Source organism: Anolis sagrei, chromosome 11 (genome assembly GCF_037176765.1).
Source record: "Anolis sagrei isolate rAnoSag1 chromosome 11, rAnoSag1.mat, whole genome shotgun sequence".
Lineage (NCBI taxonomy): Eukaryota > Metazoa > Chordata > Lepidosauria > Squamata > Dactyloidae > Anolis > Anolis sagrei.
In genome coordinates, this window is record NC_090031.1 from 27,102,362 (window position 1) to 27,128,899 (window position 26,538).

The following is a 26,538-nucleotide window of genomic DNA, read 5'->3' on the forward strand; positions in this document are numbered from 1 at the left end:
TCGTCTTGCTTTCAGGGGGTGCGCCTCATGCCGCGGATGCGAAAAGAAAAGTTTATTTTCCTCCGCAACCCAAGACAGAACACTGTCTGTTGGCAGAAGATGTGGTGCTGTCAAGGAGCCAAATGAAATACATACTGTATTGGTTTTATAATATTGCCAAAAATTACAAGAAAATCATAGAATCATAGAGTCTGAAGAGAGCTCGTGGGCCATCCGGTCCACCCCCATTCTGCAAAGAAGCAGGAAACTCACATTCAAAGCACCCATGGCAGATGGCCATCCAGACTCTGATTCAAAGCCTCCAAAGAAGGAGCCTCCACCACACTCCAGGGCAGAGAGTTCCACTGCTGAACAGCTCTCACAGTTAGAAAATTCTTCCTAAAGTTCAGGTGGAATCTTCTTTCTTGCTGTTTGAACCTGGTATAATATAGCCTCCAGAGTTGTGTGGACACATCCATCTCTTGGTGGCTCCCACTGTTGTTATTTGTTGCTCTGTGTCTCCAACCTATCCCACTTCATTATGGGATAGGTATTTCTTTTTTCGTTTGGACAAGGCTTGCCACTGAGCTCCTCAAGCCAAGATAATATGATTTGCCCAAGTGATTTCCCATGGTGGAGGAAGGATTTGAATGCCCGTTTCCAGGTGTACATCTAGACTGCAGAATGAATGCAGTTTGGCCCCACGTCAACTTCCATGGCTCAACACTATGGAATTCTAGGAGCTGTAGTTTGGTGAGGCACCATAACTCTTTGGGAGAGAAAGCTAAAGGCCTCCCATGAGTGTTCAGATCCAGGGAAGCTCTAGTCCAGTATTTCTCAACCTAGAGGTCAGTACTCCTGGGGGAATCACGAGCAGGTTTCAGAGGGATCGCCAAAGACCATCAGAAAACATATATTTCTGATGGTCTTAGGAACCCCTTTGGCAGAGAAGGCTGAAGATCTCTTTACTTGTCCTTTTCTTTTTGGAACCAGACAGTGAATCCTCCTATCAAAAACCCTCCTGCAATGTGATTGGCTGGCCTCTCAGTGGCCTCTCAGCCAAGGGGGGGGGGGCTGTTTCTGAGACTCCAAGTGGGGAAGAGAGAGCAGGCATGCTTGGCGCATGACAGTGTGGTGCGCATGCGCAAGCAAGGGAGAACGCGCAGGGCTGGAGGGAGGCTCGCGCCAGTGAGTCCCTTCAAGGCATGGGGGTTCTGTGTGGGAAGTTTGGTTCACTTCTATCACTGGTGAGGTTCAAAATGCTCTTTGATTGTAAGTGAATCCCAGCTACTACAACTTCCAAATGTCAAAGTCTATTTTCTCCAAACTTCACCAGTGTTCACATTTGGGCATATTGAGTATTCATGCCAAGTTTGGTCCAGATCTATCATTGTTTGAGTTAACAGTGCTTTCTGGATGCAGGAGAACTACAACTGCAAAACTCAAGATGAATGCCCACCAAACCCTTCCAGTATTTTCTGTTGGTCATGGGTATTCTGTCTGCCAAGTTTGGTTCAATTCCATTGTTGGAGGAGTTCAGAATGGTCTTTAATCGTAGGCGAACTATAAATCCCAGCAACGACAACTCCCAAATGACAAAATCAACCCCCCCTCCCAACCTCACCAGTATTCAAATTTGGGCATATTAGATATTTGTGCTAAATTTGGTCCAGTGAATGAAAATACATCCCGCATATCAGATATTTGCATAACAATTCATAACAGTAGCAAAATTACAGTTATGAAGTAGCAACGAAAATAATGTTATGTTTGGGTGTCACCACAACATGAGGAACTGTATTAAGGTGTTGCGGCATTAGGAAGGTGGAGAAACACTGCTATATATGATGCTATAGCTGCAGATTATTATCATGATCCAGGACCCCAATTCTATGTATTAGCCCATCAGATGAACACTTGGAGGAAACAACATGCACACTTCTATATAGGTAGTACTTAACACTAAGTAAGATATCACAATTTACAAAAAGAAAAATACAACTCTGCAGTGCTGGAGAGCTATGAGTGACAAGGAAACTATATACATATGTGATGGGGCTATGTAGTTGCAACAGTTGACCAAATTGATAAACTTTATGCATCAGTTTCCTCTGAGAATGCCATAACGTAGCCATCGCCATCTTCTAATCTACACCATTCAAAACAAGCATATAAAAAAAGCAGAGATCCACTTACAAAATAGCCTGTTCCCAAGCTAGATGACGTCGAGGTCTGTAAGAAAAGAGAAACAGGCAAATCAGAAGCAGTTCTCTCTCCCATTCCTTTGGTTCTTTCCACGTTCCAACCCACATCCCCTCATTACCGGATCCTTTAAAAATGTTTTTCACACACACACAAATACCCCAACATCGTCCCGAAAGCACTTGGTCCATGTCATCTGCTAATGAAACAAACACACAGTTTGTTTAATCTCCCCCACCTTTATATTCCTCAACCGCTCCACTGACAGTAACACGCTATTTACTGAAATTCCAGGCTCCGGTGGTGGGTGTAATTGCCAATTTATTTGACAGGCAGCTGGATAATGAATTAATGATGGCATTTTGGCCTACATTGAGACTAAATAGACACATATCAACCAACCTCCATGACATGTTGGCATTCAGTGCCCCGGACTCCAGAGACTTAGTTGTGTGGCAGTCAAGGAGTGGGCAGGGAGGAGGGATTCCTAGACTGATGGAAGGGAAAAGGTTTGCAAGTTTGGCACTAAGACTGCATGTTCTTGCTTGCACGCTTCCCTCCCTTCGCCCCTTCCTCCCTTCCTTCCTTCCTTCCTTCCTTCCTTCCTTCCTTCCTTCCTTCCTTCCTTCCTTCCTTCCTTCTTAACTTATGAGTTTGCCGAGTATTCAACCAAAAAATAATGTGTTTTGTTTGACTAAAGCGGAAAGGATGGCATCAATGTAAAAGGCATAAATGCACAGAGAAGTGCTTTTGTTGATTCCATTCAAAAAGCCAGATATGGCACCATTCTGGAGAGAGTACAGGGGACCTTGGGAGGGACCAAGTTCTTGCCGATCTCCACTTTACTCAAAGAAGGGGGTGGTTCCTCTTTTCATAGAACCCTAACATTGGGAGAGATCACAAGTGTTGCATTCTAGGTGTGGAACACCTCTTCATCCAGCACCACATAGAGTCCAGAAGTAGCTAACTACAGTCTGTTTACAAAAATGTATGTACAAAAGAGAAAATGGCAATTCCCAAAAAACAATAGAAAGGGTGCTATGAAATAGCAGTAGTCCAAAACACAAAGATCAATAGTCCATGATAGCAAGGTACAAATCATCCATGAAGACAAGGTACATGAAATCCATGAAGTGAAGAGAACAGGCATAAATCAGTGGTTCCCAACCTTTCTTTGACCAGGGACCACTAGACCAGGGACCACTTTGACCAGGGACCACTTTTTGGTGTTCTAATTAACCTTTCCTTTGCTCTCTCTGAGCAAAGACCTAAGCTTCTATCATGGTGTAACTCCCCATCTTCTGAAGGCTGAGAAGGCCAGTTCTCAAGAAAAATAGAATCCCAAGTATCGTATATGTCTTCTGCACCTGCCGGCCCTTCTCTCTGATGTAGGGACTGTAATTCTGTCCGTGTTTCAGCCTGATCACACACAGACTCAGTGAAAAATCCATCATTCCCCTCATCCTCCAAGACAAAATCCCCAGCATCCTTAGCATCTTGCTGCTGAGCCCAAACCATTGTTATAATGCTAAGGCTAAGGTAACTAAACACAACAGTAGTGAAACCTAAGTGGTCCTCCAGATGTTTGGGCCTCCAATTCCCAGAAGTCCTTGATTTTATGGCAACGTTGCCTGCTCTGAAGAGACCAGAAAACCAGCTCTTAATTTAAGCTCAAACCTGACCAAGAAATCATGAAGTCACCTCTTCAAGGTGAGAAGGGTGGCATATAAATGTTATAAGTAAATAAATAAATAAATAAATCTGCACCAGAGTTTCAAGGACTGTTTTTCACGAAGTCTTTCTGACCTTCTAATTAATCTTTCCTTTGCTCTCTCTGAGCAGAGACCTAATCTCATATCTGTTAGGGAAAACTACCCCAAAATATAGCAGAGCATCCAAAAATAAGTGGGATACAAAAGTCTCATCAGCTCTTTAGCAAGCAGAGCACGAAGTGTCATTGGTTGTGGCTGTAAAGAATTTAGAACTTAGGCAGGAAAAGATGCAGAGTCCAATCTTAAAAATCACAAAAGGTTTATTTACAATAATAAAAAATAACTGCATTTCTTCATAGTAAATAACTGGGTCTGAGCTACTTTAACACCCATCTCAAGAGAGGGGAAAATCATCCAAGCACTGCATCTCTGACACACACTTAGAGGGAGATCTCAAAGCACACAACACATACAAAGATGTAAGAAACAGAAGTCAAAGTATTATTTATTTATTTATTTTATTTACTGTATTTGTATACCGCCTTTCTCAGCCTATTGGCGACTCAAGGTGGTTTCCAACAAAACAGTATACATAATATCATAGTACAAATTAAACATTTAAAACAACATGAAACACAACACGCAATAAGTAAAGGCTTCCACTAGAAAAGTATCCAATCTACACAACCAATCGGAATGGCAGCAGAAACAGAGGAGAGAGAAAATAGATACATTCCCAACTGTCATACATGGGGGAAGTGAAACCCTTAGTCTACACTAAACTAACTAAACTGTTCCTCATTGAGGACTTGAGACTTGGGCAGTGTGAGGTTGAATTCCAACAATATTGCGGGGGAACTCCCCATACTCTGAAGACCAAGAAGGTTGTGAAGGCCGATTCTCAAGAGAAACAGAATCCCAAACTTCTTCTATCTCTTCTGCAGCTGTAGGCTCTTCACTCTGATCTACGACCTGCATTTCTGACTGTGATTCAGCCTGATCACACACAGACTCTGAAAAATCCATCATTCTCCTCATCCTCCAAGGCAGAATCCCCATCAACCCCAGCATCTTGCTGCTGAGACCCAACAACAAAGGTGAATAGTTGCCGTTGGTGCTGGGAATTGCCAGGAAATATTCCAGGAGGACTGTGGCCATGACAAGCATCTGATACATTTGTTTGTGAACTGTCAAACGGGATGCAATCCCATGCCTGTCCCTAAAACAATAAATGAATTAATATTGTAAACAACATAGGCATCGTGGCTGATTAGCATGTCCCTAAGGGAAGCCAAAGAGATGGGCTCAGGCTTCCATCCAGAATGACAAGCGACTACAGCACTGCACGAATAAGCCTTTGGCTGTTGTGCTATTGACAGTGCAAAGCATTTTGGGCCCTGAAACACACGAAGAACCCTTTCTGTATTCAGCCACTCATCAAGGACTCATAGAAATTACATCCTTCAGGTCTTTGCAGGTCTGCTGTACTGATTTTGCATATATATTGTGAATTAGGAGAGGAAGTTGGGTGGGGAGGCAGTTTGGTGCCGCTCATGTTTGTTCTGGCCATTGTTAATGTCAGGCAGACAGAATGAAGGAACAGTGGGTATCATTTCAATTTCTGATGTCAACATCAAATTACTTATTTAATTTCATGCCTGGCGAAGCATTGTATAGCTACATGCAGAAGCATTTCACTTCATTTGTTATGCTGTGTTTTTGCAACCATTGGCTTGCCTTCCAACTGACAGCTTTAATTACGACATGAATTTGATTGCACTGCTGAGGAATTAACGTAATGCAACAAAACATCGAAATGCCCAGCCTCAAATACACGCATTTCCCCCTCCCAAAACAAAACAAGCGCATGTGAAGAACAAATTCTCATGCGTGCACAGCGAGCCAGAGGCACCCCATTTGACTAGAATAGCTCCAAAAGGTGGGGGGGGGGGAGAAATACCATATTTACTCGAGTCTAATGTGACATCTAATCTAATGCACACCTCCATTTTCAAACCAGGAAAAGTATTTGCTGGTGAATGTAATGTGTAGTGACAAAAAGTGCACTTTTTTTAATTTGACCAAACAAAAAGTGCATTATAGTTGCTTCCTGCTTAGAATTCCTTCTTTAAAAACAAATATGTTAAGACACCAAATCTTCCAGCAATGGAAAGGAAAACTCTGGGAGGCATGCCAGAGTTTCTCAACCTGGGAGTCAAAAGGGGGTTTCAGTGGGGTCGCCATGGGGGTTCTGTTTGGGAAGTTTGGCCCAATTATATTGGTGTGGTTCAAGGGGATCTTTGATTGTAGGTGAACTATAAATCCCAGCAAATACAACTCCCAGATGTCAAGGTCTATTTTCCCCAAACTCCACCAAAGCTTACATTTGGACATATTGAGTATTCAAGCCAAGTTTGGTCCAGATCCATCATTGTTTGAGTCCACGGTGCTCTCTGGATGTAGGTGTAACTCCAAAACCCAAAAGCCATCAAACCCTTCCAGTATTTTCTGTTGGTTGTGGGAGTTCTGTGTGCCAAGTTTGGTTCAATTCCATCATTGGTGGAGTTCAGAATGCTCTTTACTTGTAGGTGATTCTATAAATCCCAGCAACTACAACTCTCAAATGACAAAATCAATCTGCTCCCCCCCCCCCCCCCCCCAGTATTCAAATTTGTAGATATCGGGTATTTGTGCCATATTTGGTGCAGTGGATGAAAATACATCCTGCATATCAGTAGCAAAATGACAGTTATGAAGTAGCAACGAAAATAATTTTATGGTTCGGGGTCACCACAACATGAGGAACTGTATTAAGGGATCACGGCATTTAGAAGGTTGAGAAACACTGACTTAAAGGGTGGAGAATGAAATGACAACATTGCAGGGTTGTGATTTGCTTCAACCCTGCAATGTCAAGAAACAAAAGCTACATCTATTGCAAATCTTCTTTCACCTGTTATCATATAAAATGTGTGTGTGTGTGTGTGTGTGTGTGTGTGTGTGTATATATATATATATATATATATATATATATATTCAGCAGCATCCACAGCCTCATCTCTTCTACAAAAAGATCTGCAGCATGATGTCTTCAACTATACATAATCTCCCAGAGGCAAGCGCTCATCCAACATACAAATGAGCATCCTATTTCTTTCTCTCTCGCATTATTTTCATTCTCTTTCTAAGCAATCCGTAACGTTTTGTTTACTTCTCTGATGATGTCGGTGCATTAAGCTAATGTATTCCGCACAGTCGCTGCAATAATTCTGCAGGTCTGCTCCTTGATGAATCGCAACGCCCCAATACAGAGCTGAGTCCTTTTTTGCTGTTTAATATTTTTTTTCTCTCCCTCTGTCTCCGCTATTTTTGCAAAAAAACAATTTCCAGTGATCCATTAGCAAATCCCTTTCATATCCTACAAGATTGCGGTATTGACAATCTTGAAATTAATGCATATAGATTAATAAGTGTGTGGTGCACAGGAAGCCCAATTATAATGTGCGAGGAAATGAATAAATCAGGGGGAAAGAAAGGCAAAGTTGGGCTGACTCGGATTCCAGGTTGAGGAAAACAGAAGGAGCAGCCATCTTGCCTTAGAGCAAAATCTCAGCTGAATGAATTCAACTGCAGGCGAGATTTTGATGAGATGGAATTGGCGACAGTCTTTCTGCTTTACATAAGGAGGGCGGGGGGAGAGCTGACAGCTTCAGCGTCTTTGGCACCCCGAGGGCAGTCTTATCCAGAAAGCAGAAAACAAGTTGTCAGTCCCCTAAAGCTTACAGAAGCAGAGGTAGGGAGAGGGGGAAGCGGGAGCAGGCGGAAGGAGGGCTGAAGAGGGAACTCGGCGCGGAGGCATCACCGCCGTGTCAAGTGTGGTTGGCTAATTAATTGGCCTTAAGAAACAAAAAAACCAGGGCACATTATTCTTGTTATTATTTGCGCATTTATTCCAGAGACTCCATTGGTGTCCACCGCCCTTGGTTTGTGTAGAAGGAGATGAAATTGCCAGCCTATGTAGGCAATCCAATCTGTGTCTAGTCAGAATTAGGATCCATTTTTTCGATTTTTTATTTACTCCATTTACATCCTGCCCTTCATACCCCGAAGGGGATTTAAAGCGGCTTATAAGCTACGGCAGCAATTTATTGCCATGTCGTACACATAACATTAAACATTTGTTGTTGTTTATTCGTTCTGACTCTTCGTGACCTAATGGACCAGCCCATGCCAAGAACTCCCTGTCAGCCGTGGCCACCCCCAGTTCTTTCAAAGTCAAGCCAGTCACTTCAGGAATACCATCTATCCATCTTGCCCTTGGTCTGCACCTCTTCCTTTTTCCTTCCATTTTCCCCAGCATCCTTCTCTTTTCCAAACTTTCTTATCCTCTCATGATGTGGCCAAGGGACTTCATCTTTGCCTCTCATATCCTTCCCTCCAGTGAGCAGTCAGGCTTTCTTTCCTGAAGGATGGACTGGTCGGATCTTTTTGTGGTTCAAGGAACTCTCAGCATTTTCCTCCAACATCACAGTTCAAAAGCATCTATTTTCCTTAGCTCAGCCTTCCTTATGGTCCAGCTCTTGTATCCATAGGTTACTATGGGGAATATCATGGCTTTACAGATGTCGGCTCTTCAGCTTAGAAATGGAGATTAGCACCAACCCCCAGAATCAGACACGACTGGACTTAATGTCTGGGGAAAACTTTTACCTTTACCTAACTATGTGGACCTCCTTTGCCAGTGTGATGTCTCTATTCGTCACTATTCTACAATTGTTTGTTTGTTTGTTTGTTTGTTTACCCAATTTGCACCCTCCCCTCCTCACCCCCAAGGGGATTCAGAGTGGCTTACAAACTACGGCAAAAATTTGATGCTGCATCATCCACATAACATTAAACATACCATATTAAACTATAAAACAGAACACGTAAACAGTTAAAAACATATAAAACAGAAATACAGAAAATTCAGATTAAAACAAAGAAGAAGAGAAGGAGGAGGAGGAGGAGGAGGAGGAGGAGGAGGAGGAAGAGGAAGAGGAAGAGGAAGAGGAAGAGGAAGAGGAAGAGGAAGAGGAAGAGGAAGAGGAAGAGGAAGAGGAAGAAGATCATCCAGATCCACTGGCTGGTGTTTTGCACAATTCAAAGTGCTGGCTTTGACCTTTAAAGCCCTAAATCAGTGTTTCTCAACATGGGGGGCCAGGACCTTTGCGGCGAGTCGCGACGGTATTTCAGAGGGGTCACTAAAGACCAGCAGAAAACATAGGTTTCTGATGGTCTTAGGAACCTCTTTAGCAGAGAAGGCTGAAGATCTCTCCCCCTGTCCTCTTCTTTTTTGGAATCAAAGAATCCTCCCACCAAAAGCCCCTGTCTACTGTGATTGGCCGGCCTCTAAGCCAAGGTGAGTTTCTGAGACTCCAAACAGGGGGAACAGATGTGCCCAGTACATGGCAGCATGGTGTGCATGTGTGGGTGAGGGAGAGCGTGCGAGGCTGGAGGGAGCCCCTTGCCAGGCATGGGGCTTCTGTGTGCAAAGTTTGTCCCAATTCTATCGTTGATGGGGTTCAGAATGATCTTTGACTGTAGGTGAACTATAAATCCCAGCAACTACACCTCCCAAATGTCAAGGTCTATTTCACCAAACTCTACCAGTGTTCATATTTGGGCATATTGAGTATTTGTGCCAAGTTTGGTCCAGATCCATCATTGTTTGAGTCCACAGTACTCTCTGGATGTAGGTGGACTACAACTGCAAAACTCAAGGCGAATGCCTACCAAACCCTTCCAGTATTTTCTGTTGGCCATGAGAGTTCTGTGTGCCAAGTTTGTTGGTGGAGTTTACAATACTCTTTGATTGTAGGTGAACTATAAATCCCAGCAACCACGACTTTCAAATCTCAAGGTCTATATTCCCCAAACTCCACCTGTGTTCACATTTGTGCATATTGAGTATTTGTGTCAAGTTCGATCCATATCTATCATTGTTTTATTCCACAGTGTTCTCTGGACATAGGTGAACTACAACTCCAAAAGTCAAGGTCAATGCCCACCAAACCCTTCTAGTATTTTCTGTTGGTCATGGTAGTTCTGTGTGCAAAGTTTGGTTCAATTCCATTGTTGGAGGAGGTCTGAATTCTCTTTGAATGTAGGTGAACTATAAATCCCTGCAACTACAATTCCCAAATGTCAAGGTCTATTTGCCCCAAACTCCACCAGTGTTTATATTTGTGCATCTTGAGTATTTGTGCCAAGTTTGATCTGTATCTATCATTGTTTTATTCCACAGTGTTCTCTGGACATAGGTCCAAAAGTCAAGGTCAATGCCCACCATATTCTCAAATACTAGAGAAAGTGAGGTTGGCAGACTTGCATATCCAGGTAGGATGGGTAGCCATGTGAGATCCAGGGATCTTCCATTTCTCAACTTCCTGCTCTGAGAACACAACATTTTGTTTGCAATTGGTAGACGGGGGAAATAGAAAACCCTATTTACTTTTCAGAAGGAAAATAATCTCAGCAAAGATGGGAGGGAGACCACAAGTTTGGCTGGTAATGTATTTATCACTTCTTACATGGTCTGGCAGTCAAAGTTGCTAAGCAAAATGGAGATTATGAGGCTTCTGGGGGAGAGAAACATACTTGAATTTCTTCTACATCAGCAAAGTGCGGGATGGAGTGTTATTAGCAAAGTTTCCACCAAACACTCCAAGAGATCAGCTTTTCCTTCGTGGGGTATAGATTACAGCTACCCATACTACATTGGTCCCAAGGCAGTCAGCTGTGATGATTTTAATGCTAAAAGAAATGCCAAACCCCATTGACTTAACCTCTTGGTTCTTTCTGTATCTTCATCATTGGGGGTGCCGATTGACCTTAGTCATTTATGCTAATCTAAACTATTTTTCCCCTATCAGTACTTATAGGTGTGCTGCTGTCACATGAAAAACATTGTATTTTTTATTCTACTACAAGGGTAGGAAAACTGTTGTCCTCCAACTGTCTTGTATTTGCAAAACCTCTTGTAATTGCCTGGGCTGTCAGAAGATGGTGGGAGTTACAGTCAAACAGAGGGATTACTTACCTACTTAGGCAATCCCTCATAGCCTGAGGATGATGGCTCTCCCAGTCTGGTGTCTTGGCAGTGGGTTTGTAGGTGGCTGTGGAGCCCTATTCTTGATTTGCATGTTTTCCCACAGTGAGGACATCAGTTTTCAGATGGAAAGTGATCCTGGTCAGGGTTGGCTTGATGCGCCTTCCTCTTGGCACGTTTCTCCTTTTTGCCTTTCATTCATGCCTCTTCGAATTCTGCAGCACTGCTCGTCACAGCTGATCTCCAGTTAGAGCGCTCAAAGGCCAGGGCTTCCCAGTTCTCGGTGTCTATGCCACAGTTTTTAAGGTTGGCTTTATGCCCATCTTTAAATCTCTTTTCCTGTCTACCGACGTTATGTTTCCTGTTCTTGACTTGGGAGAAGAGTAACTACTTTGGAAGACAGTGATCGGGCATTCAGAAAATGTGGCCAGTCCAGTGGAGTTGATGGCATAGGAGCATTGCTTCAGTGCTGGTGGTCTTTACGTCTTCCAGCATGCTGACATGTGTCCGCCTGTCTTCCCAAGAGATTTGCAGGATTTTTCGGAGGCAATGGTGATGGAATAATTCCAGGAGTTGAGTGTGACATCTGTAAACAGTCCACGTTTTGCAGGCGTATAGCAAGGTTAGGAGGACAATGGCTTTATAAACAAGCACCTTGGTTTCCCTACAGATGCCCCAATCCTCAAACACTCTCTGCTTTATTCGGAAAATGCTGCACTTGCAGAGCTCAAGCGGTGTTGCATTTCAGTGTCAATGTTGACTTTTGTGGAGAGGTGGCTACCAAGGAAGCGGAAATGGTCAACATTTTCTAATGTTACACCATGAAGTTGTATTTCTGGCATTGCAGAGCTGGTGACCGCTGAGAGAGCACTTTGGTTTTCTTGATGTTCAATGAGAGGCTGGGCTTCTTGTATGCTTCTGCAAAGGTGTTTAGGTCTTCTTCTGAAGGCACATAGACTATGTTGTCATCAGCATATTAGAATTCTATAACAGATGTTGTTGTGACCTTGGTTTGGCTTTCTGTCTGTTGAGGTTAAATACCTTGCCAGAGGGATTACCTACCAGTGTCACAGAGCATATACCAGAGACAGAGACCAGAAGAGGATGGCTACAGGAGAGCAAACATTCTTCTTAGCAGTGATTCTCAACCTGTGGGTCCACAGATGTTTTGGCCTTCAACTCCAAGAAATCCTAACAGCTGGTAAACTGGCTGGGATTTCTGGGAGTTGTAGGCCAAAACACCTGGGGACCCACAGGTTGAGAACCACTGTCTTAGGATCACATGACACAATATCCATCCTCAGAAGAGTTACTCTCTCACAGGGTGGAAGGCAGCTATTTGCCCAAAGTTAGCATTTGGATGGGTGACCGCCAACAAATACCAGGTGCAATAGAGTGAAGTTTATAGAATTGAAACATGGGTATCATATTCTCCAACATCACCTCTCTCCAGGAAACCTCATTAGAGAGTTACCCTATATATTTAGAAGTCTAAATATTTTTTAATGACCCAAAAATCCTGGATCAACTTATCCATGGGTCAACGTAAGTACTATATCTTAATTCTCATCAAAAAGAAAATCATCTCCATCTCTGAGTAGAGTGGCAAAAGGCAAGAGCTTAGTCCATCCAAGGAGAACCTATAAGTAGATCAACCCCTTAATTATTTCTCTTGGCTTATCCATGGATCTTATCAATATCCATCATTTCGTCCTTAAAGATTTCCCTCGTCTTATACACAAGGCCAAATTATACATGAGTGTGTATGGTAAATGCGCACAGGAGCCTAAGGTAGTACAATGGAGAAGTTGCACTTACGTCACTGAGCCTCTCTCGGGAACTGCTCCGATGGAAGCCTTTGGATTCACCGCTGGCACTCTCACTGTCACTGTCCCGGCAGCTGTTCTGGCCTGGATTAAGCTGCAAACAAAAGACAAACAAACATTGGCTTTAATTAATAGTTTCAATGTTTAATTCTATTTTAACGTTCATAGGTTGTCTATGTTTTAAGCCATATTTTGAGTGTTAGCTGTTGGAGTCTCTTTTTTTTAGAGAGATAAAGTGGGATAATAATAATCTATATAAATAAAAATGTAAACATCCGTTTGTGAATGACCTCAAATCTCCCAAAATACTTCACTGATTGCTTTGAAATTTACACATAACGTAGCAATCGAACAGACACATGTTTTTATGTTTTTACATATCTATGACACAGATGTCACACCTGCGACAGGTAAAAATAGGCTTTGCTTCAAAAACAGCGCCATCTGCTGGACATCAAAGCAACACACGCTATATACATATTTTATTATTCTATTTCAATCTTTCCGAATGCAATGCTAAATTTAATTTTCATAGATTTTGGTTTAGTTTAATTTTGATTTAATTATTTCCTATGACATTGTGTTGGAATTGAGATGTGTCGTTTACCATAGCGTTCACTTTGTGAGTATAGCTTACTGGGTTTTTTGATGTTTGCCTTCCTTGTGCATGCACACATGCACAAAGTCTCTCTCCCTCTGCATGGAGGCGCATGGCAGGGGCGGGCCTCAGAGGGCACCTTCGCCTTACCCTTTCAACGCTACTTAAATCCGAAGTTGCACCAGAGGTAGAGGGTAGAGGGAGTGCGCCTCGGCCACACATGCACTCAGCTGAAGTTGCACCAGAGGTAGAGGGAGTGCACCTTGGCCACACACCCACTCAGTGAAAGTTGCACCAGAGGTAGAGGGAGTGTGCCTTGGCCACACACCCACTCAACCGAAGTTGCACCAGAGGTAAAGGGAGTGCGCCTTGGCCACACACCCACTCAGCCGAAGTTGCACCAGAGTTAGAGAGAGTGCGCCTTGGCCACACACCCACTCAGCTGAAGTTGCACCAGAGGTAGAGGGAGTGCGCCTCGGCCACACACCCACTCAGCTGAAATTGCACCAGAGATAGAGGAAGTGTGCCTTGGCCACACACCCACTCAGTCAAAGTTGCACCAAAGGTAGAGGGAGTGCGCCTCAGCCACACACCCACTTAGGCAAGCCTCTTTGGGCAGGTAAGGTAGGCCTCGCCTCTTGAGCTCTGTGTGTTTATTTGGCTGCGCGGGCATGCGTATCACAGCCCCACTGTTGGGTTTCCCTAACGTCAATGTTCCCCCCTACTCTTCAATGGATCCAATTATACAGGAAATATTTGCCCAATACCATCTGGGAACCCTGAGAAGAGGAACTGTGGCTCTCTCGACAAATGGCAAAAGAGTTCTTGGGGTTTTTGCTCTCCAGGCTTTGGTGATCAGTGTTAAAAGGGTGTCAAGGATCAGCACAATTGCTCTTGATTGCCGCTTAATTGCTCTTTGTTGGTGTTAGACGTCTCCTGGTCTGATTGATCTCGCCCTGTTTTTCCATCATCGTTGCCGCATCCCTATTATCTCCTTGTAAGTCAACCGCAAGCTGATTTCTACAACTTGAATAATTTACATGGCCAGGCTGCTAAATGGCTTAAAATAGTATCGTATTTTCAAGTTAAAAGCCCAAGCCTTGAAGCCTCATTTCATTCTTGGTCTGTGCATTAAAACATGCACTCCCTATATTAGGAATACCAACAACTGCCTTATATGTTGACTTAGAATGATGGTCAGGTGCAATTGACAGATTCTAGCACAGCGTTTCTCAACCTGGGGGCTGGGACCCATGGGGGTGGGATCACGAGGGTGTTTCAGAGGGGTCGCCAAAGACCATAAGAAAACATATTTCTGATGGTCTTAGGAACTCCTTTGGCAGAGAAGGCTGAAGATCTCCCCACCTGTCCTTCTCTTCCTTTTTGGAAACAGTTGGCGAATCCTCCCACCAAAAGCCCTCCTCTGCTGTGATTGGCCAGCCTCTCAGCCAAAGAGAGGCCTGTATCTGAGACTCCAAGCGGGGAGGGGAGAGCAGGCGTGCTCGGCGCATGGTAGCGTGGTCCACATGTGCAGGCAAGGGAGAGTGTGTGAGGTTGGAAGGAGGCTCACGCCAGTGAGTCCCTCCAAGGTATGAGGGTTCTGTGTGGGAAGTTGGCCCAATTCCATCGTTGGTGGGGTTCAGAATGCTCTTTGATGTATTATTATTAGTATTGTTATTGTATTATTTTATTATTTATTATTTACAGTATTTATATACCGCTTTTCTCACCCCTAGGGGGACTCAAAGCGGTTGTTATTATTATTCCTAAATTCCATCATTATTATTATTCCTACATTCAGTCAGATCCATGCATCATCATTCTTAAATTACATTAGATCCATGTATCTGATTTTTCACTTTGTATTTTGCACTGTTTTATTTTACTCTTATGTCTTACATAATTTAATGTGATGGTTTTTTTTGCTGTTCTATACTTATTTTGTTGTAATGTATTACCGGGCTTGGCCTCATGTAAGCCGCCCCGTGTCCCCTCTGGGGAGATGGTGGCAGGGTATAAATAAAGTTTATTATTATTTATTCTTATTATTAGTACATTCCATTAGAGCCATACATCATCATTATCATTCCTAAATCCCATTAGATCTATTATTCTTATTCTTATTATTATTATTATTCTTATTCCAGAGGTGGCTGGTGCTTCCACTGAAAGAGACCTACAGGGTGGCGACATTTATCCTTCAAATAGGCTCAGTACCTTGGATAGCTCCTTTGCCATTCAGTCTAAAACCTGGGGCTGATTCATTGCCCCACTATCTTCAAAGTCACCATTTACTGCCAATATGTGGGGCCGAATGACGTGAGTTCAGACACAACAAAGGAGATATTCTCTTCAGACCAGTAACAGGTTGAAAGGCAGGAAGGAGCCAAACTTTGCTCCTCTCTGCCGCTTTGATGCACCATGGAGCTCATTGCTTATGATTCCGCAATACCAAAACAGCAAGGAAAAGCCTGATTGATACAGTGGCTCGCTTGGCAAGGTGTAATTTCCGCGGCTATTTCTCCCTGTGCAGCCATAAGAATGCAAAGAGTCAACGGAAGCCTATATTTTATTGCAATATAGCTTTTAAAGTGCACCGAAATACTCTTCATTTGTCGCAATTGTGGAAAGCACTCCGTTTCATATCTCTGTTAGGTGGCTGGCCTGCAGCCTTTCCCACTTTCGTGTCACAGCAAGAACATGCCATTTCTAACAGCCCTTGTTACATTATTTTGTAGTTGCTTTTTCGAGTGACTTTCTCCTTCCTCCTGCACAAAATCTATCAAACTCCTCCTCAGTGAGGTCTTGCAATATATTTCTTAGGATGTTTTGGATGATTCATAGTCTCCGGATTCATAGTCCTGTGCTCTAACCATTATACCACATCTATCTTGTATATCTTACTGTTTTAAATGCTTTGAACTTCTGGTTTTAATGTTTTAAAAGCCTCAGATTTAAATGTTTTAATGTTTCAGACTTCTAGAGAGCACCAACATGCAAAAAATACCCTATATCCCACCTAAATATATTATCATTATTTGAAATACAGCAAGGTGAGTCCACAGCAAACAAGATCACTCTGCTGGCTGTTGTATTGGATCACACGTCGGACACTTCCCAAGTGTCTAGGACTGTGTGATGTATCGGCAAATAATGTGTGCAGATCCTGGTAGGATGGCCTTTTGCAGCTGACAGATAGTAATTTTGTCAGTGTTGATTGTGTTTAAGTGCAGGCCAAGGTCCTTAGGCACTGCACCCAGTGTGCCAATCACCACTGGGACCACACTGACAGGCTTGTGCCAAAATCTTTGCAGTTCAATCTTTAAATCCTCGTATTGCTTAAGCTTTTCCAATTGCTTCTCATCAATTCTGCTGTCACCTGGGATTTCAACATCAATGATTCATACTTTTTTTTCTACTCCCAGAAATCCCAGCCAGTTTACCAGCTAATGGGGTTTAGATGAAACTGTCATATACCGGAGTAGAAACACCTCTGACCATAAACACCACACCAGCTTGGTAAAATTAGCAAGCGGTTGATTGAAGATTATATGTAGGCAAAGCTTTAAAAAATAGCAAAAACAGGAAAATGCCAATATATAAAATAGTCCATAATCTTTAAAGGGAAACAGGATCCATGAGAACATAAAAATCCATGAAACTAGGTAGCAGGAAAATCTCATAGGCAAATCTTAAGCTTGGCAAAACTCAGTACATGAAACTGAGAGCACTTGAAAGCATGACAGTGATAAAATAATAATGTTGACTCGACTGAGGCAACTTTCTCCCATTAATCATTAGAAAGCTTTTCAGATCCCAAAACAGAAAGGAAAGCATTTCTCTTGACCTTCCCACCAGATAAAGGTTTGCTATATCTCTTTTGATGTAGACAAACTGACTGTCTCAGTTTCTGAAGACTTTGTCTCTGTTTACTAAAAGTCTGCTTTGTATCCAAGCTTTCATTATCTTCTCTCTCATTAGCTTCTACAACTGATAAATCATCTTCAGACAGTTGCTCTGAGAAAAGCTGTGAAGGGCCTCTCCCAAGAATGTTGCCTTGTGAATCTTCCTGAGACAGCTGAGGCCTCTCGTCTGAGCTTAATTCAGGGCTCTGTGAACCCTCATCCCCAATGCCAACAGACCCAGGCCCACTATTAGGAACATCATCCCCATTCCCATCATGAACATAGAATCATAGAATTGGAAGAGACCTCATGAGCCATCCAGTCCAACACCATTCTGCCAAGAAGCAGGAAAATTGCATTCAAAGCACCCCTGACAGATGGCCATCCAGCCTCTGTTTAAAAGCCTCCAAAGAAGGTGCCTCCACCACACTCCAAGGCAGAGAGTTCCACTGCTGAACAGCTCCCACAGTCAGGAAGTTCTTCTTAATGTTCAGATGGAATCTCCTTTCTTGTACTTTGAAGCCATTGTTCTGCATCCTAGTCTCTAGGGCAGCAGAAAACAAACTTGCTCCCTTCTCCCTATGACTTCCTCTCATATATTTATACATGGCTATCATGTCTCCTCTCAGCCTTCTCATCTTCAAGCTAAACATGCCAGCTCTTTATCTACATGGACATCAGAAACAATCACAGGCTGAACAGGATAACATACAACAGAAACATAGTTGCATTGCTAGCTCTATAGTTTACATTTGACATGTGTTGGATACGTGCGATTTATACATGAATACCCTAGGACTCTCAAAGAAGAGCATCAGTATGCAAGAATACCCCATATTCCACCTTAAATCTATTATTATTATTATTATTATTATTATTATTATTATTATTATTAAGATGTATCATAGCTGCACTGCCAGTATTTGGCAAGTGTTGGGAGTGTGTGATCTGTACATGAACCCCCTAAAACCCTCAAAGGAGAACATCAGCATGCAAAAAAGCCCCGTATCCCACCTTAAATCAACCATTACACATGCTCAGCAAGCTTCAGCACATACACACCAGGCATTAAGAAAAAATGTCAGCCTCTTCTTGGTGAGTAATAATTTATGAGCAAAAGCAGGCATTTAAAATATGGGCGGCATGCACTGTGGGCACAGGGGTGTTTAAATCCCCCTCCCTTTTGTTTTCGGTGCCAACATTCCCTAAAAACCTCGACAGATCAAAGTTTTGCAGACAGGGAACGGCTGGGGGGCAGGGGAAAGCCGGCCCCACCAAAAATTAATAACTATTTAAATATTCCGTTTCATCCCGATAACAAACAGATGGTTTTAATATTCTAGAGGCTAATTTCTGAACAATTAAAAACACAGCAAGACATTAGCTGCTAATGAAACATTTTAGCTATCAGCATAGGCATCTGCCATTAATTTCCACACAGTAAGGACTTGACTCTCTCCAATCTGTTCTTTGTTAAGGGAAGTTTTTTTTCCTTCCCCTCCCCACTTGGAATTTAGTGGAGTAGAGAATTAACAACTGTTTTCAATCAGTAATCAGCGGGGTATTTTACTGGTATTCAGGAAGACCATCTCTTCCATGGGGCATACATAGATACCCCTGCGAGAGCTTTGATGTGGATGGATGGCTGGGATTTCGGAAAGGAACCCAGCCCCGACATACGTTTCCTTTTGGAAAGGATGTATTAATCCCATATAATGGGGCCACGTCTCCTTTTATTAGGTTCTTCAATGAGGCTGGAAGAAAGGAGGATGTGAATATTTCCTGAAATTCAATTGGTGCATGGATCTGCTGTCCTTTGAGGTATTCTATCACTGTTCAGCCTGTGATTGTGCCTGATGTTTCTGATGTTCATGCTGATGTTCATGATGGGAATGGAGATGATGTTCCTGATGGTGGACCAGGGTCTGTTGGCATTGGGGATGAGGGTTCACGGGGCCCTGAGTTAAGTTGAGATGAGAGGCCCAAGGCTGTCTCAGGAAGATTCACAAGGCAACATTCTTGGGAGAGGCCCTTCGCAGTTTTTCTCAGAGCAACTGTCTGAAGATTATTTGTCCGGTGCAGAAGCTAACGAGAGAGAAGATAATGAAAGCTTGGATACAAAGCAGACTTTTAGTAAACAGAGGCAGAGTCATCAGAGACTGAGGTGATTAGTTTGTTTACACCAAAAGAAAGATAACAAATCTTTATTTGGTGGGCAAGTCAAGAGAAAGTGGTCCGCCTCAAGCCCAAGTCAAGAGACATGCTTTCCTTTCAGTTTTATTTATTTATTTATTATTCAAACTTATATGCCGCCACTCCCCTGGGACTCGGAGCAGCTTACAAGAACAAGCTAAAATCTAACACAATTTAAAAACAATTTAAAACAATTTAAAAACAGCAAGATCAAAGATCAAAGGCCTGTCGAAACAGATATGTCTTACATGCCCTGCGGAAAGTTGATAAGTCCCGCAAGGTACGGACTTCAGGTTTTGGGATTTGAGAAAGCCTTATAATAATTCATGGGAGAGAATTGCCTCAGTCAAGTCAACATTGGAATTTGATTGTGGTCTTGCTTTCAAGTGCTCTTAGTTTCCTGTATCAAGTTTTTTCCAAGCTTAAGATTTCTTTATGAGATTTTCCTGCTGTCTTGTTTCATGTATTCAAGTGCCTAGTTTCATAGATTTTTATGTACTTATGGATCTTGTTTTCCTGTGAAATTTATATATACAGGAGATATATATATATATCTCCTGTGAAAGTTATATATTGGACTTTTACCTTTTTTTGACCAGGAACCACTTAACCAGGGACCACTTTGACTAGGGACCACTCTCTAACATTAGTACCTAAAGGATTACATATCAGTTTTTGGTCAACTTTAGATTCTGTTTGGTTATTTGTGATGCTGATTCAGAAAATTGCATTGGATAGACCACACCAACTCTATTTTCCGATACAGAACATATTGGAACCAGTAGCCGTCATCTGCTCACCCACAGAAAACCATATTTTTAATAAGCCTCAGCACTATAAGATCATATTTTAGTTCTTGCAGACCACTAGTGGTCTACGGACCACAGGTTAGGGTACATTGACATAGATTCTTTACCCCGAAAGAACAGTGAATTAGACCCATGTGGCAACTGCACGACACACAGAGCTGATTTAGGGTTTGACAGTGTTGAAGCCAACAGCAAACTCCTGTTGATTTGAATGAAAGCAATATCGTGGACTATGTTTGCAGCTATAAGGAAAGAGAAGGCATGGATCCCGCAAGAAAAACAGTTGACATTCAAGAACTGGAATGTTACACCTTAAAAGCCAAACGCCACAGCATCAAACCCCATCCCAAGTATCATTCCATGGCAACAGCTGTGTTTCTCGATGGCGATAAAATGAAACAATTTAATAGCTTTTATTGTTCTGCAGTGATGTGTGAGCACAGCCATTTTCTTCCCTCCCAGGAATCCTGAGCACCACAGGGCATCAGCAAGAGAAGATCTCATTTACCTAAAAGCGCTTATAAATTTTTAATTTGCTTTAACAAGTAAATTAACAAGTCCCTCATTCAGGCAAGTTTTATGGCCCCTTGCCACTTGGGAAGGGCCATAAAAGTTTTATAGATAATCCAGAGCTACCAGGGCTGCTCATAATAAATTGTCTGTTTCCTGTTATTTTATCAAACCGCTGGGTTCCTTAATAGCTTAAAGTCACAGCTTCCTTGTTTCTAGGGCTTTTTATGGGGCCCTATTTATACATTGTAAAGAATATTTAAAATGGGACTAGGCCTCTGTTCAATTACTCCAGGACTAGCATATTTTATTTTGTTTTTATTGATTGGCACCAACCTTGTTTTCTCTGCCCTTATGACCAACTAAAAATCCCTCTCATGTAATGGCTTGTTTTCAATGAGCATTCCCTTAGCCAAAGTATTTCATCACTCTCATGAGTTCAATCTTCCAAGCGTTCTTGCAACCATTTGCCAAATGGGACTAGCTAGGGCTCCTGGGAGTTGCAATTCAATAGTATCAGGAGCGCTGCATGCTTTCCAACCCTTGGCCCTTGATTTGAGACTCACAAAGCACTCCTGATATTTGATACCTTGCATGGCCACTTCCAGGAGCCCTTGCCAATCTGGTCCATAGTGATGGACGCTGCGAGCTGTCGTTCAACCTTGTTATGAGGTCTACACAGTCTCTGTTGCAGGATGAGCCTGCCAACATACAGTATAGTCTTGCTTATCCGACATAAACAGGCCAGCAGAAAGTCAGATAAACGAAAATGTCAGATAATACAGGGTCTCCAACTGTTACCTGTCCAACACGTAGCTAGACACCTAGAATAGTAACAACAGGGGCTCAAAGGGTTAAGGCAAGGCAACACCTCAGGGCTGTTTAAGGAGCTCCATTGGCTGCCGTTCATTTTCCAGCCCCAATTCAAGGTGCAGGTTCTTACCTACAAAGCCCTGAACGGTTTGGTACCCGCCTACCCGTGTGACTGCATTTCTGTGTACGAACCCACATGATCTCTTCAATCATCTGGAGAGGCCCTGCTCTCACTCCCGCCCCCTTCGCAGGTGCGATTGGTGGGAACAAGGGAGAGGGCCTTCTCTGTGGTGGCCTCCCGACTCTGGAACTCACTCCCCAAGGATATCAGACAAGCCCTCACATTGGCAGTCTTTAGGAGGAGCTTGAAAACGTGGCTGTTCCAGTGTGCCTTTTCTGAATAATGGTAACAATTCCCTGCAAAATGTCCTCAGAAGCACTTTATCTACCGGTTGGGTTGCTCTCCCTACAATTCTTTTAAAACCCTCCTACCCGAGTCCCTTTGGGAGATGGTGGCAGGGTATAAATAAAGCTATTATTATTATTATTATTATTATTATTATTATTATTACTGAGTGGCTCAGAGAAAGTGCCTGGATGTGGAAGAGAAGAGTGGAAATCACAGAGGGAAGGAGGGAGGACGCTTCTGCTTCCGGTCCTACCTCTTTCCCCCCTTTCCTCCCTCCTCCTCCTCCTCCTCCTCCTTGTCTTGCCTTTTTCACTTATTGGGAATGGAGAGAGAGTTGAGGAGTGCTCCTTTAATTGAAGGGGAAATGCTGGAGGGAAAGGGGGTGGCAGATATGAGCGTTGGATAAGACGGAATTCAGATAAGCAAAGGTCGGATAAGCAAGACTGTACTGTAGCATTACAGCTATGGGCAAGTGAGAAGGTGTTGAGAGAAGGGCAACCAAAACAGTGAAAAGTCTAGAAGCCAAATCTATGAGGAACACTTATAAAGTTGGAGAAGAGAAAGTTAAGAGGTATCATTACAGCTATGTTTAAATATTTGATAGAATGCCATTTGGAAGAGGGAACTAGTTTGTTTTCTGCTGCTCCAGAGCAGTGTATCCAAACTTCAGGAGAACAAATTCTACCTAAACCTTTGGAAGCACTTTCTTATGATAGGAAGCTTTTCCAGTTCTGTCTGGGAATCTGGTGGAATTTCTTTCTCTTGAGGCATTGAAACAGAGGCTGGATGGCCATCTTCCAAAAATGTTTTGATTGTCTATTTGTGCATAGCAGGCAGTTGGATAGTCTTTGTGGTCTCTTCCAACTCTAGGACTCAATGTGTCACAGAATCATAGAGTTGGAAGAGACCTCGTGGTCGCATTCAAAGCACCCCGACAGATGATCATCCAGCCTCTGTTTAAAAGCTTCCAAAGAAGGAGCCTCCACCACACTGCAGGGCAGAGAGTTCCACTGCTAAATGGCTTTCACAGTCAGGAAGTTCTGCCTAATGTTCAGATGGAATCTCCTTTCTTGGAGTTTGAAGCCATTGCTCCATGTCCTAGTCTGTAGGGCAGCAGAGAACAAGTTCGCTCCCTCTTCCCTTTGACTTCCCCTCACATATTTATACATGGCTATCATGTCTCCTCTCAGCCTTCTCTTCTTCAGATTAAACATGCCCAGCTCTTTAAGACGCTCCTCATAAGGCTTGTTCTCCAGACCCTTGATCATTTTAGTCACCCTCCTCTGGACACATTCCAGCTTGTCAATATCTCTCTTCAATTGTGGTGCCCAGAACTGGACACAATATTCCAGGTGTGGTCTAACCAAGGCAGAATAGAGGTGTAGCATGACTTCCCTGGATCTAGACACTATACAATGCCTCTGTTGCATGGTGAGCCTGCCAACATAGCACTAGGGATATGGACAAGCAGAATGGTGCTGAGAGAAGGGCAACCAAAATCCCATTGGCTTCTTGAGCTGCAGCAACACATGGCTGGCTCATGTTTAACTTGTTGTCCATGAGGACTCCAAGATCTTTTTCAATGAAATCTGGCAAGTAAGAAAGGAAAAATGGCATGGAGCAACTTCTTGAACAATTATTTTGGTGGCTCTCTCCAAGGTTTAGATGTGGGTTCTCTCTTGTACATAACCAAAAGTGGGATGCATTTGTTGCATTTCTATATGCTTTCTTTGTTGTTGCTTATTTGCTCACTTGCTTCTGACTCTTTGTGACCGCATGGACCAGCCCAGGCCAGAGCTCCCTATCGGCCATGGCCACCTCCAGCTCTTTCAAGGTCAATAAAATAAATATCGGAGAATATTCCTAAATGCTAAGACGTCACCAAGAGATGTTCACTCACCACTAGCGAACGATTAAGGGATGTTATTCAACTAAAATTTATGTCTGTTCCATCTACAGAGTCGTCCTCAAGATGCACTTTCTCCTGTCCTTAATGAAGCCCTAGACCCACTGTTCATCTCTTTGAGCTCCTCCCTCACAAATACACTTTTCCACTCCTATCTCATCCAGGATTTTATTATTTTATCTTGTGCATTTGGCCTGCTTACTGTGTTCTATTTTTCACTATGTTATTTGGCACTGCTTATTTTATTCTGTTACATTATGTATTTTATGTGTTTTTAATACTTGATTTTATATTGTTGTGTTGTATATATTGTTTTTGCATTTCTTTTGTATTTTTGTTTGGTTTTATTTTGTTTTTGTATTATATTGCTTGTATTGTATTGATGGGAGTGGCCTTCTGTAAGATGCACTGAGTGCCCTTGGGGGAGATGGAGCGGGGTATAAATAAAGTATTATTATTATTATTGTTGTTGTTGTTGTGATGTAATTTTTTTGTTGCTTTGTATTTTATTTTGCTGTATTGTACTTTAGGGCTTGGCCTCATGTCAGCCACCCTGAGTCCTCTTTGGGAAGATGGTGGTGGGGTATAAATAAAGATGATGATGATGATGATGATTATTATTATTATTATTATTAAAATAGTAGAAACAGGGTTAATATGGGTAAAGGTTTTCCCCTGACATTAAGTTCAGTTGTGTGTGATTCTGGGGGTTGGTGATCATCTCCATTTCTAAGCTGATGAGCCGGCATTGTCCACAGACACCTCCAAGGTCATGTGGCCGGCATGATTTCATGGAGCGCCCTTACCTTCCTGCCGAAGTGGTACCTATTGATCTACTCACATTTGCACGTTTTTGAACTGCTAGGTTTGCAGACAGCAGGAGCTCATGCCGCTCCCTGGATTCGAACCTGCAACCTTTCGGTTTAACCCACTGCGCCACCGAGGGATCCGGTGTTAATATAACTGCTGCATATTTCCCTGATTACACAACTTGAAAAGGAATGTGCAGCTATAACCCTACCAAACTGAAAGTTTACATGCCCAGCCTAAGCTCATGTTTTCCTTTTAGCCAAAAGAACAGCATCATTTCCCTCCTGATCTCCCCAAAGGCGAAGGCATTTGCAACATCAAACAGAAGAAAGCACTGTAGGTCATGTTCTAGAAACCTATTATACCGTCAGATCACTCCTTAAGTGCAACCAAGGGAGAGGACTTATATCCTGGGCTTAAGAGTCTTTGCTCCAGGGGATGGGGGGGGGGGGGGGAGGGAAACATTGCAAAAAAGGCCATAATGCCTTTAAGATACTGCTGCTTTTCATTTCTCTCATAATAAGGTGGGCAAAGTTCCAACCAAAGAAGAAGAAACCCAGACAAATATAAACTCGAAGGGAACATCCCCATTCGCGTTATTTCCAATTTCTGGCAAAGGACAAGACTCTGGCATTGCCAGGCAATTCCAGCAATGGCCTTTCTCCCTATACGGTTTCATAAATTAGACAATAAAACCATGCAAAAAGAGGCTGAGGAATCATCAGGAAAGGGAATGGACAGGGAGCGAAGATGGCACAAAATGTATCTTCGGGGCTACCTCCTCATATACAAACTTTCCATTTTGAACTTTTTCATAGAGGTGGCAAAAGTAAAGCCTTGCCAAAATGTTAACCTAGGACCCTTCCAGACAGCCATATAACCCAGAATATCAAGGCAGGTAATCCCCAATATCTGGTTCAAATTGGATGATCTGAGTCCACACTGCCATATAATCCAGTTCAATGTATATTTTATGCAGCTGTGTGGAAGGGACCTTAGAAAACTACATACCAGGGACATATAGCTGCAACCTGCCTCAAACCATGATGAGATGGTGGTAACAAATAAATAAATACAGCATCATCATCACCACCATCATTATTATTCCGCCACTACTTCTTCCTCTTCCTCTTCCTCTTCCTCTTCCTCCTCCTCCTCCTCCTCCTCCTCCTCCTCCGACTATTACAAAACAGACTGATGGCAAGATCCCATAAGTGATTGCATACAGCTCCCAAATAAGATCACTCAGATATAACAACATCGAACAACCAATTCTGGACAATAATGCTGCCTGTTCAAGGGCTGGGCATGTTGGCTAGGTATTTCTGGCAGTTATCTGTCTAAATCAGTGGTTCCCAACCTGTAGTCCATAGACCACCAGTGGTCCACAAGGATGAAAATATGGTTGTCAGCCTCACCATTACTACACCGTTGCCTTGAAACCATACAGCAACAAAAGCGAAACCCTCTTATAGTACCGAGGCAATGGGGATGTTGGGAGGGGAGATGTGGACTACCCACAAAAGTTTACTACTACCACATCAGCTCTAAATGGTTAAGCATCTAGATGTGGGTGAGAAGATGACAACTACTGGGTGGTATATGTTCTGTATTAGAAACTAAAACTGATGTGGTCTATCCAATGCATTTTTCTGAATCAGCACCCCAAATAACCAAAGTGAATCCAAAAACTGATTCATAACCCTTTGGGCACTAATGTTGGAGAGTGGTCCCTGGTCAAGTGCTCCCTGGGCAAAGTGGTTCCTGTTTAAGTGG

The 26,538-nt window shown here is 42.9% G+C and overlaps 1 protein-coding gene across 9 annotated transcripts in view; it reads right to left on the reverse strand.

Annotated features, from left to right (window-relative positions):
* AUTS2 (activator of transcription and developmental regulator AUTS2) overlaps positions 1 to 26,538 on the reverse strand; it is a 504,556-nt gene that overhangs the window by 332,999 nt on the left and 145,019 nt on the right. For all 9 annotated transcript variants that reach the window (XM_060756936.2, XM_060756935.2, XM_060756940.2 and 6 more), the window contains 2 exons: positions 12,802 to 12,903; positions 2,176 to 2,211 (listed from right to left, as the gene is read on the reverse strand). In XM_060756936.2, the coding sequence (XP_060612919.2) occupies positions 2,176 to 2,211; positions 12,802 to 12,903 (138 nt within the window). The remainder of the gene's footprint in view (positions 1 to 2,175; positions 2,212 to 12,801; positions 12,904 to 26,538) is intronic.